The 11,717-nt window shown below is 34.2% G+C and overlaps 3 protein-coding genes across 3 annotated transcripts; all 3 read right to left on the reverse strand.

Annotated features, from left to right (window-relative positions):
* Positions 1 to 2,178: 2,178 nt before the first annotated feature.
* Positions 2,179 to 4,666, reverse strand: LOC111204477 (protein NRT1/ PTR FAMILY 5.14-like). Its single transcript, XM_022699338.2, has 4 exons — positions 4,506 to 4,666; positions 4,220 to 4,437; positions 3,332 to 3,858; positions 2,179 to 3,134 (listed from the first exon to the last, which is right to left on the reverse strand). Exons 1-4 carry the CDS (start codon positions 4,624 to 4,626, stop codon positions 2,312 to 2,314), a joined length of 1,689 nt encoding a protein of 562 aa, XP_022555059.1. The 5' UTR covers positions 4,627 to 4,666; the 3' UTR covers positions 2,179 to 2,311.
* Positions 4,667 to 6,348: 1,682 nt separating this feature from the next.
* Positions 6,349 to 8,476, reverse strand: LOC106402279 (transcription factor IIIA-like). The gene is made up of 6 exons (XM_013842985.3): positions 8,228 to 8,476; positions 8,001 to 8,144; positions 7,267 to 7,591; positions 6,951 to 7,189; positions 6,722 to 6,865; positions 6,349 to 6,641 (listed from the first exon to the last, which is right to left on the reverse strand). Exons 1-6 carry the CDS (start codon positions 8,360 to 8,362, stop codon positions 6,501 to 6,503), a joined length of 1,128 nt encoding a protein of 375 aa, XP_013698439.1. The 5' UTR covers positions 8,363 to 8,476; the 3' UTR covers positions 6,349 to 6,500.
* A 693-nt stretch (positions 8,477 to 9,169) lies between these two features.
* On the reverse strand, positions 9,170 to 10,584 carry LOC111206370. Its single transcript, XM_022703032.2, has 3 exons — positions 10,366 to 10,584; positions 10,114 to 10,181; positions 9,170 to 10,033 (listed from the first exon to the last, which is right to left on the reverse strand). Exon 3 carries the CDS (start codon positions 9,670 to 9,672, stop codon positions 9,361 to 9,363), a length of 312 nt encoding a protein of 103 aa, XP_022558753.1. The 5' UTR covers positions 9,673 to 10,033; positions 10,114 to 10,181; positions 10,366 to 10,584; the 3' UTR covers positions 9,170 to 9,360.
* Positions 10,585 to 11,717: the final 1,133 nt, after the last annotated feature.

Genomic DNA, 11,717 nt, shown 5'->3' on the forward strand with positions numbered 1-11,717 from the left:
TTATTTTTCCATCTTAATTAGACATATGATTTCAAATACAATATTTATATTAGTTTAAGTATTCATTTTGGTATGTTGAGTTGCATCTGCTGTCAAAAAAAAAAAAAAAAAAAAAAGAGTTGCATCTATTTTTTTAAAAAAATGGCTATAATTTGTTTTAGTTAGGGTAACTTTTTCTTATTAGTAGGTGGTTCAGTTTATCCTATTATATTTGTAAATTTATTTTATAAATATTTTTAGTTTGATATATCTTGTTTAAAAAAATATTAAATCAGATATGCATTAAAAACATAACTTATAATGTTTTAAAATTCAAGCACATATATGAATATATATAATAGAGAAATCATAATAACAGGTTGATTTGATTGTTTATATTTTGATTGGTTTCATTATTTATCTGCCCTGTTTATCTTGGGTATATTGGGTTATAACAATTTTTTTAAAAATGAATCATATTTTTTGGCTATAGTTAGACTAAAATAAGAATAATCTTGTTAATCAGATTTTGTTTAGGTTTTCCTTAGATTGATAAATATATTTATGTATAATTTGATATATGTTGTTTACGATAAAATGGAGTAGAAGTATATATTTTAAAATTTATTGATACTTATTTTTTTATGATTTTGGATAAATATAAATAAATAAAAAATTTGTTTATATATAAAATATCTTTCTATATTTTATAAATATTTACTTGTATTATTTATGTGCTATTGTTAAAAAGGAAATTTAAGTTAAAAGTTAATTAAATTGCAATTTAAAAGGAAATAAAATAATTATCACTGATGGTATTTAGGAATAATTTTTAGTTTATTAAGATTTTCTATGTAGTTAATTTTTGTGAAATATATGATATTAGATGATGTGTTTATTTTTAAAAATCATTTTCTTATTAAGATTTGATAAAATATTATAATTTTTCAATTTGTTTTGTAAAGTTGTGGTTTATATATACAAGTCAATATTTTTAAAGTAATATTCTAAATATTTTTTAGGTTTTTTTGTAAAAAGATAAAAGGTAATAAAATTTAAAATTGTTTACATATAAAAATCTATAAATGTATATTTTATAAATTTTCCTTTTTCTTGTTTTTGTGTTTTTCCAAAAAGGAAAATTTAGTTAAAAATATTATTTAATTTTATTTAGAAGAAGGAAATACAAATAGTTGTTCTTAATGGTAATATTATATTTTCAGCTCATCAAAGATCTATGTAATCAACCACCGTGAGAGTTAATTTGAGAACGACACACCATAAATTGACTTTCCAGTAATGTCGTAGAGATAATTTGATTTCTAAATTAATTAATAAACTATATATTAATTATTTAGTAGTAATTGTTTTAATCACCGGTCTGGCAAGTTGCACGTGATGAATAAGGTAACAATGCAAGTTGCATGTGATGAATAAGGTAACAATTGTCAGTTTGCTAGTTAACTCGTGCAGCGTGTGAGTTTTTTAAAAAAATTTACTGATATTCATCAGAGGTCGATGGAAAATTATTAATGAATCAGAAAAGTTTTTTTTTTTAATAATAAAGACTTACAGAATTCACGCTGGGCACTTGGGCAGGTGGAGAAATATAATCGAGGAAGGTCCTCACATCATCTGAACCTGACAAGCTTGACTATGCCAACGAGATTCACGATGAAAAAAAAGACCGAATCAATTGTATTAGAAGGTATTGTAATTTGTTACAGGTTACGGCAAACAAAATAAAGAAAACACATTAAGTCGCCATAAAAATTGACACACATCTTAATGTTTATATGATACATTAAATATTTTAGCACATAATGAATAAGTTATATTCAACATCGGAGATAAATATCATTTTTGTTTAGGATTAGTAGTTAGTAACAAATAAAATAAATTTAGACTAATTTCTTTACGCCATTTGCTAAATTTCTTAACCATTTAAATTTCAACGGTGTGGTCACACCGGTGGAGTGAGACCGGTCAAAGATTAAATGATCAGATGATCTAGTAACTGAATGACAAAGCTACTTCACTTATACCCATCCCTGTGTCATTTTATATGAAGCATTATTAGGAAATTAGTCATTATTCATAAAAGTCAAGGTTTAAGAAGTCCAGACATGAGACCTTGGTATCAAGAAAACATAAAATGTTTGCTTGCGTTAAACGTTTGTATTCTACCAAAATATATTATGGAAACAGTGAAAAATATCTTTTATCTTTGTGTGTTTGAAACAAACAAGACCTAATTTAACAACATAAGATTGTGAACAAACAGTATGAATCTCATATCACATCGTCATCTTCTACCAAGAAATCTGTAAGACTAGACTCCATCCACCCGACGATAGACATATGACTTAGAAACAAACAAGAACACAGAGAACCCCAAGGCGCTAGTAACAGCAAGTAGCCAATAGAAGTAATCGAGATGTGCTTTGTTCAGGTTACTATTAAACCAGCTGTTTCCAGCATCTCCTCCAGTAACCAAATCAATCACAGACACGAGCAAGCTACTCAATAAGCTTCCCACGCCCAATGCACTTAAGTAAAGCGCTAGACCGATGCTTCTCAGCTCTGGTGGGACTTGGCTGTAGAAAAACTCTTGCATTCCCACTAATGTAAGTACGTCAGCCAATCCCAGCATCAAGTACTGGGGGACTAACCACCATATAGACATCGGAACCGTTGTTCCCGGTTGGTCGATAAGACCGTATTCTTTTGCTGTCTGGATCCGTTTTGACTCAACCAGAGCAGCAACCACCATAGTGAAAGTTGCTAGTACCATTCCGGCTCCAATTCTTTTTAGCGTTGTGATGCCACAAGGATCTTTGGTTATAGACCTGGCGAATGGGACCAAAACACGGTCATAGATGGGGACAAAGAGGACTATTGCTATGCCGATAAGGACCTGAAGAGAAGCAGAGGGGATCTTCACACCAGGGAAGATTGCTCTTTCTAGTGTTGCACCTTGCTTTGTGAAGAAAGTCATGTATTGAGCGTAGGGGAGAGCGTAGCCGAGAGTTGTAAGCCATACTGGCATAAGCCTGACAAGAGCTGTGGCATCTTCAACATCACCAACACTAACACTACATACATTGTCGTCTTCAGTGGATGCATGTGGGGTAAGCAAGGCTTTCCTTAGAAACCTGTAACAAAGATAGTGAATAATCTCAAAATCATTCAACAAGACTTTATGTGGTTTCATCTTTTTGCCAGGAATCCAAGCATTGTCCCTCCCAATGAGAATTGAACCCGAGTGGCGGAATGCCTACTAGACACTCCTTTACCACTAGGTCAACAGTTTGTTGGTTCAACGAGACTTAAAGTTAAATAGACTTTATACCTCAGCTCCTCTGGAGATCCATGAGATGGGTTTTCCTCCAGCTCAGTCTGAACTTGACTCAATCTTCGATTCTTGAATGCTCGAAAGAAGACTCTACCTATCCTGGTAAAAGGGTTGTTTTCCTTTTCATGTCTACTTTTACTGTACCTGTAACTTCTTCTCCCTACCACAAACAGAACAAGAGAGATCACCATGAACACACAAGGTATACCAAACCCGAGTGCCCAGCCGACAGCTTCCTGAATGTAGACAACAACTACAATGGCCAAGCAGATCCCTGCAGACATACTAAGGTACCACCAGTTAAAGAATGAGCTTCTGTCACGTTGCTCTCGCGGGTCTTTCTCATCGAACTGATCTGCTCCAAAGGCCTGAACGCAAGGCTTGTGCCCACTTTGTCCAATGGCCACCAGATACAGAGAGAAGAAGAAGAGTACATTGAGCAAAGAAGAAGGTGAAGCAGAGACCACTTCCTTATTCTCACTGATAGGAACCAAAAGTGCAGACAAAGTCAAAAGTCCCATCCCCTGACATCAAATCCACACTATTTCAAGTCAAATTCTACTTTTCAACTTTTCATAACAATAACATATTACCACATATAGTTTTTTTCTTTGAATAATTACAAGGTTCTGAACCTGAAGGTCCGTACATCTCAAATAATATTAAATTAACTCTCCTTGCAAAAGGTGAATGGCGACAGTTAGTTTAACAAAGTATAAACTTCATACCATCCCCTGGCATAAAATCCACACTAGTTCAAGTCATTGTCTACTTTTCAACTTTTCATAACAGACAGTTAGTTAAACAAAGCATTAAACTTCATAACATGTCCTAACCTCAAACCAAGATCGAAACTCAAAGCAAAGAGACAAGAAGGAGACCAACCAGTACGTAAATAAGAGACGCGATGATAATGGTTCGGTACCGACCGAGAAAAGCGTCGGCGACAAAAGCTCCAAGAACAGGAAGAAGAGAGGAGATTCCCGTCCACGCGTTGACATTAGCGGCGGCAACCGCCGTAGATTGGCCAAGTGGTCCAGTCAAGTAGCTGATAAGGTTTGATGCGATCCCATAATAAGCGAATCTCTCCGCAACCTCCACACCTGCAAAGATACTAAGAGATTCATAAGCACGGGTAAAGTATCAGAAACAGAGTAGCTTGTGATCTCACCGATTATGAACCATGCGGCAGTCCATCTACCGGTGTTTGATCTGTCGGCGACAAGCCCGTCGTGGTCAACGGCGTCCATCACGTGTTCTTCTAGAAGAGGTGTTTCTGCGGTTGTGGCCATTTCGTTAATGAAGGAGAAAATAACAAACGGCAAGTTTTGTCTAGTTGCATCTCTAATCTCGTTCTTAAGCTAATCTTGTTGACTTTTTTTTATGTTTTGTCGGTCTAATTTTGTTGATTAGGAAAGTAATTAGTAATTCTTGTCAGAGTGATTTCTTCTTGGAAGTACAAGTACGTAAGGTTTACAAGAATCCTACACGTCATGGAGACTTTGACGCTCCTTGTCCACATCATCAGATCCATGTGAGGCAGGAATCATAAACAAAAACTCTCCATAAAGAGTAACAAACAAAAAGATTTACCGATTGGTATTTTAGGTCAAAAATTCCGGTTTAGATTTTAGGGTTCAATCAAGATTCTATTTGAATTTTATTTATATTCGGATTAGATTTGATTAGTAAATACTTCAAAACCGGATAAAGATTCATTTTGGATCTAAACTTATTTCTGATTTGATTAGTAATATTTCGGATTTAGTTATTTTAGATACTTTTATCAAATTATTTTGTTTATTTATTTAATTAATTTTAAAATATTAATTCAGAAATTTGGGTTTTTTCGAATTTCTTGATTTTTACAAAATTTTAGATTTTTCAGTTTTAAATACAAATTTTTTTTTTTTTGGATATTTAGATTTATAAAAAAATTCTTCATTGCTCAAATTTTACCACTAATTTAATAATCTTTCTTATTTTTAATAGATTAGATGATTAATAGGTTTATAAATAAAAAATTGAAAATAAGAAAAAAAACTAATTTGGTTGTTATTTTGAGATTTTGAATGCAACTTTTGTTAATGCATGAAACAAAAAATTCGACATGCATTTTAACTGAATAGCAAATCACTTTGTCCGCGTTATATGTATATTATATAATTTTTGAACCATGTGCAGTATTAATATAAATATTTGAAATAAAATGAGAGAACTAAATTAGGAATATAAAGTTAAATATACATATGTTCGGTTATTCGGAAATCTATTCGGGTTTAGTTGTTACCCATTCGGGCTAAGATATTCAATCTCTGCTAACTCAATATCCATTCGGGTATTTTGCCACTTCTATTCATATTTTGGTTCAAGATTTTTGGATCGGATTCGTGTACAAGTTCGAGTATTGGATAAAATGCACACTATTCAATCTCAAACTAGATTCTGAGTGTAGCATGTGCAGGCGGACAAAAGACTCTCTCATCTCCATGTGAGTCTGCCCTTCTTTTTGTTTTTTTGTTTGTTCTGAATAACAATTTCCAAAGTTCCAACTACCTTTAAAGGACGTCTCTACACTTATGTATCCATAAATGTTTGTATGGAACAATACATCAATCGACTTCAATTCTCAACTCTAAAACATTGATGATATCGTTAGAACTCAAAATTTAAGGTCCCCATTATGAAACTTTGCAAATAACCAGAAGCTATTGCTGAAACTTTGTGACTGAAAACGTTGGCTACTTGGTTCTGGGTCAATCTGTATAAGGAGAATCCAGAAGCTAGTGTTGTGCTTCTTAAAAAGCTCGTATACAGTATACGTATGGATGGATAACTACAGGCTTATGGTAAAACCTCTCTTTACTCCTGTAAGCTGTAACTAACTTCATTCACCCTCTCCCTGTTTTCATCTCTAAGCAATAGAGATTAGAATCGATAGCAAGGAATCGTACCACCTATTATAATGAGACATGGCCACATTTTGTATGTAGTAGTAGCAATGCCTTCCGGAGTAAAATTTAAACAAGCTCTTCAAGGTTGGGTTTAGAAAATATTACATTTTTACTATTACTATTGCCGTTATATATTTTCTTCTACACTAACAAAAACAAACAGACTCTACACATAATGAAACCATCTGCCTAGTGCCTCATACTTGTAACAACTAACAAGTCTCTTGTTCTTCTGAATCAAACTGGGGAGGCATGACCCTCTTCCTTACAAGCATCTCTGCTGTAACATGCTTTCTCTTTAGTCCACCTCTTGGTCTCGAGGTGAAATCTTCATCCGCTTCAACAAAATCACCCTGAAACCACCATTCAACTTCATGTGAGATACTAGACTCTTTAGAGTCTGTAACCAAACCAAGTTGAGGATTAAACTTACGCAAGTATATATGTGGGACCCGGAGTTCTCGTGGTTGTTTCTGACGTGTTTGTAAGCAAATCTCATTCCACAACCTGGAAAGCCACATACAAAGGGTCGGATATCCTCGTGCACAGCTTTCAAGTGTTTCTGAAGATTAGAAGGCTGCAAAACCATAGTAAAATATATAATTAGTGGATGCTTATATGTTTTGGTCTAAAAATTTGTCTAGCTCTCGATGTTTCTTTACCTTTGAGAATGTGGAAGAGCAACCCTCAACTTCACACTTGAACTCTCCTGGTGATGATGAATCTTCGTCATGCGTCCGTAGATGTCTCTTGATGTTCTTCTTCAAATGCTTAGAACCACATATCTCACAGTTGACGTGCTGATGGGAAGATCTTATGTGTGCCTTTAGACATTCCTCGTTTGTAAAGTACTTCATACACCCAATCTCGGAACAAAAAGCCCCCACAGAGTTCAATTTCACTGCCAATGTAAATCCCATAAGTAACATTTGAGAGACTTTATAATTGGCAGATTCATATAATGACGTAGTGTCTTACCATGAGAATCCTCATGCTTCTGGAGCTGTGAAGGATACTTGAATGCCTTCCCACAACCAACTTCTTTGCAGACAAGCTTCTTCTGACCAGAAGAACATTCAGAGGGTTGAGAATCTCCACTGCCAGTATCATCCTTGTTACTATCGCCGTCAGTATGAAACTTCTTAACATGCTTACTGATATTGCCATGTATTGAGAATTCACTCTTGCAATTCTCCACTGGACACTTGAACAGCTTCCCTTTATGCGTAAGAAGATGTCTATTGAGATGATCTTTTCTCCTGTAACTCGCAGTACAGTCATCCACATAGCAGGCAAAAGGTCTCTGCACAACGAGAAAACAGTTAACCATTAGAAACATACCCCATGAAAAGACACCATAATCCAAAGCGCTAAAGAAACAAGCTAGTAAACATCATATCTCAGACCTTCAGCGTGATGGAGGCTTACTTGCTGGAGCTTCTCAGGAGGTCTCCCTACCTGATACTAGTCCATAACATGTAGCCTCGCATTTTGGAGTTCTCTCTTTTGGGATCCAATGCCTCACGCAATAACATAAGTTTTAAGACCATATGTTATTAAATCATAAAGGCCATTCATTTCCTGCAAAGGTATAAACTTTTAGCTTGTAATAAGACCAACACTCAAAACTAAGCAAACCCACAAGCGTCTTGTCTCTAATCTCCATTAGATAACGAAGCTACCACAAACAGAGTGAGAACACATCACTCTACCTCAAGAGAGTGGCTTTGCATATGCTGCTTCAAGTGAGCAGGTTTCTTAAACTCAGCACCACATTCATTACAAGTGTGTTTGCTAGAGATCTCTTCTTCTTCATCCTCACAAGCTTCCTCATTTCTTTCCTCTTCAACTTCCATCTAAACCAAACACGTATACACACGTTAAGTCTACACACCCATCATCGGTTTAGGTAAGCCTCAGAGAGAGATTCGAACCAAACCTTATGATGAGATTCGATGTGTGAAGTGATTAGATACTTCTTCGATCTGCTGATTCCGCAGTACTGGCACAGGTAGTTCCGTATGTCCTTGGTCTTCGTTGGATTGACGTCAACGTTAGCTCCCTCTTCCGACATATCTCTTTGATTGTCTCTACACAGTAACTAGGGTTATCACACGCCGCCAACGATAGAAGCTAGTGATAGGTGAGAAACAGTGTCAATTTATACTTCTAACGTAGAAAACATGGGCTTTCGTTATATAATGGGTTATATCATGGGCTCACAGGCCCATTGGGTCGATATTTTTTCAAAGAATGGCTAAATCAGACCACTGAGCTACGTGGCAAGATGTTGGACCTGAGTCACCGGTAAAGAATCACAGCGTCAGCGTCCAGAGTTCAAACTAATGTCTAATTGCAAGAGCATCATTATCTCAAATATCCATTTAAAGTCTTTTAGTTATTTTTTAATATTTTTAAACAATAAATGTGTATTAAGAGACTCCGCTAAAAAACCCGAATATTTATGTACTCCAATACAAGTCTTTTAACTAAAAGTTTTTAAAAAATTATTAAAAAGTTTGATGAGAATGGATTTTGACTTTGGTGAATAAAAGGTTCGATGAGAATGATAAAAGGTGAAAGTAGAACTTGTTTGGTGAATAAATTGTTTGTTGAGAATGGAAGTTGTTTGGTAAGAAGTTGAGATTATGACTGTAAATAAAATGTGAAGCAAATACAAGATAAAAAAGACAAACTAAAGCTGCAAGCAAGCAAAAATTATATAGAGAATGTGGGAAGATACAAGATACAAACTGAAGCATACAAGATTTCTTTATATAGACATAAATAAAAGACACAAAGACTCAAATAATTCTGTGACACAAGATATAACAGCTACACGTAAAGCAACTTAAAATAACAATGAGTAAAGAACAATCCATAGGAAACACATATAATATATAACAATGAGTAAAGAACAATCCATAGGAAACACATATAATATATATGTAGCCAATCATTGCCAACAATGACAGATACAACAAACAACAAATGAACAAATCAAAAGAAACAGATCAAAAGACAACATTTGATACTGATATAGCTCTCAACAACACAAGAAGACACTAAACTTCAAACTTGGAAAAGCCATAGCCAATCCTTAGGATTCTCATCACTCTGCACCTTACCACTCCTCTTCACCGCAACGCTTCTATCTCCACCACGCTCAACATAAGCGTAATACTTCAAGAAGAAAGCCAACACAAGCACAACCCAATCAAAACAAAAGATCACAACACAGAGCCCACCACCAAGCTTCAAGATCACAGCCGTATCTTCCTCCCTCACATACGACTTGAGGCTCCTTAGGAAGTTGGCCGTGTTGGTGAAGATGAGGACGGAGACGGAGCCTTGGAATATAGTTGTGATCATGGTGGCGACCATTTGATCTTTTGCTAGTCTTGTTATATCAGTGATGATGAGTATTCAATATGTAAGTCAAATTCCAATTTTTCTTGCTCAATGAATCAATAAAAGATGCAGCCTCTGTGTCGGATTTAATAGATATAAAATATGTAAAGCTGCATGTTTAAGTTCAGTGTCTAACTTCATCAGTGAGCTGGCTGAATTCGATGCTTGGCATAGTAAATGTACTTCTTTAGGAACTTAATCGTCAGAGTTTTCTCATTTGTTTGGCCTCTTTTCTTCTTCTTCCCATGCAGCATTCAATTATACTTAACAAACACTTCGCTTTCACCATCGTCCTCTCTCCCGTACGGCAAGTTCCCATCTGGTCATGCTTCACCTATAGTTCCACTCAAAAGACATATATGTTTCAAGTCACTGATTGTGAAATGTTAGGTACACCAGAGATGTGTATGCTACCTCTATCGTTTCCTGAGGCAAAAATGTCTCAAACCACCAGGCCACACGCAAAGCTGACCTCCACCAATCTGGTAAAAAAAAAACAGAGCTTTAGATAATTCAATTGAAATCTTCATGTAACAAGCCAACACATAGTAGACGACTCAACTTTAGCTACAAAGAATGAATCGACACCAACACTAAACCGAAACAAGAAGATAGAAACTTCCAACCCTAGAATATGAGATAAGGAGACGAGTGAGAGAGATAAACCCAAAAGAGTGAGAATTGCGCAGAGAGATTGATTTCGTTGGAGACTTGATTGCAAGGAAAGGTGAGAGATGGTTGAATTCGAAGCAAAGTTGGCGATTCAGACTTGAATCGAGAGGGAATGAGAAAGAACAGAAGCAAACAACGAACGAAGACACTTCTCCTCTCTCCTCTAATTTGGTTACACGTGTCTCTAAGAACCGTACGTCCCTTGTGTTATTATGTATTTTTGATTTTGTTTTAAATCAAAACTAGCTTTTGACCCGCGCGCCCGCGCAGATGTTTGTTCTTCAAAATCATATATTTTAAACTTCTGAATATTCGATAAATTAAGTTGTTTATACTCATCAAGTTATTAGATTCATATGTTTTTTAGGTTTGACATTGGTGTGTTTTGTTCAATGAGATATGTCTTCATTTACAAATTATGAGATTATGTTTTTCTTTTATTGTATTTTTATTTAGTTTATTTGGTAAATTAAACGATAAAGTATGATGTAAAAAAACAGTAAAGTATTAGAGGTTTAAGTATACTTGTGGGGTTTATTAAACTATATTTAAATATTTTGTTTATAATTTGAATATAAAGTTCAAAATTTTTATTGAGTTTTTTTAAACAAATACATTGTTTAAACAAACCAAAAAAATAATGAAACCAAGTTACAAAAACATTCAAAAAATAAGACGAATGTAAAACAAAAATAAGAACAGATTTTTTTTTAAAGAAATTTAGCAAACCTAATTAATGTTATTAAACTGGAACATTTTTTACTTAAAAAGTCAGTACATCGTAATGGACATATTCCAATAATTCAAGTCATATGTGTATATTTAATAAATCTATTTTATTAAAATAGGAGTTAATTTATTTGACATAAAATATTTTATTTGACGTAAAATATTTTATTTTGAAAAAATTGATTTATTAATATAAAAACATACTATTTTTTTAGTTTATAAATAAACACATCAAAAACAGTTAATGTAATTAAAAATTACTAATTGTGAATATGTTATATAACATATTATTTTGATTAATTTAGTATCTAACCACAATATGAGCAACCAACAAATTATAAACAATTAAAATTTTTGATTTATCATAAATGTTATATACTACAAATCAAAAACAAACACCAATATGGATGTATGTATGTGGTATATACTGTTTTTAATGGCCTTTAACATATAATTTTACCTCATTTTAATCATGTAGATTGCATATTAGGTGTATATATTGCATTCCACATGCATAATTTCATAGAAAGGGATTAAACTGCACCCTTGAAAAGTTTGGGGCAAAATTTTGAGGTTATTCTTGTGAATTTAGTAGTATTGGTGGTAAATGTGAAAAC

Source organism: Brassica napus, chromosome C6 (assembly GCF_020379485.1).
Source record: "Brassica napus cultivar Da-Ae chromosome C6, Da-Ae, whole genome shotgun sequence".
Classification (NCBI taxonomy): Eukaryota; Viridiplantae; Streptophyta; class Magnoliopsida; order Brassicales; family Brassicaceae; genus Brassica; species Brassica napus.

Excerpts from the sequence above, each read along its gene's own strand:
- LOC111206370 (XM_022703032.2), bottom strand. The coding sequence starts at position 9,672 with ATGGTCGCCACCATGATCACAACTATATTCCAAGGCTCCGTCTCCGTC.
- LOC111204477 (XM_022699338.2), bottom strand. The coding sequence starts at position 4,626 with ATGGCCACAACCGCAGAAACACCTCTTCTAGAAGAACACGTGATGGAC. Across the intron at positions 4,438-4,505 it reads TGCCGCATGGTTCATAATCG|GTGTGGAGGTTGCGGAGAGA; the intron begins GTGAGATCACAA and ends GTATCTTTGCAG. Across the intron at positions 3,135-3,331 it reads GGATCTCCAGAGGAGCTGAG|GTTTCTAAGGAAAGCCTTGC; the intron begins GTATAAAGTCTA and ends TCTTTGTTACAG.
- LOC106402279 (XM_013842985.3), bottom strand. The coding sequence starts at position 8,362 with ATGTCGGAAGAGGGAGCTAACGTTGACGTCAATCCAACGAAGACCAAG. Across the intron at positions 8,145-8,227 it reads ACATCGAATCTCATCATAAG|ATGGAAGTTGAAGAGGAAAG; the intron begins GTTTGGTTCGAA and ends TGTTTGGTTTAG. Across the intron at positions 7,592-8,000 it reads TGCAAAGCCACTCTCTTGAG|AGACCTTTTGCCTGCTATGT; the intron begins GTAGAGTGATGT and ends CTCGTTGTGCAG.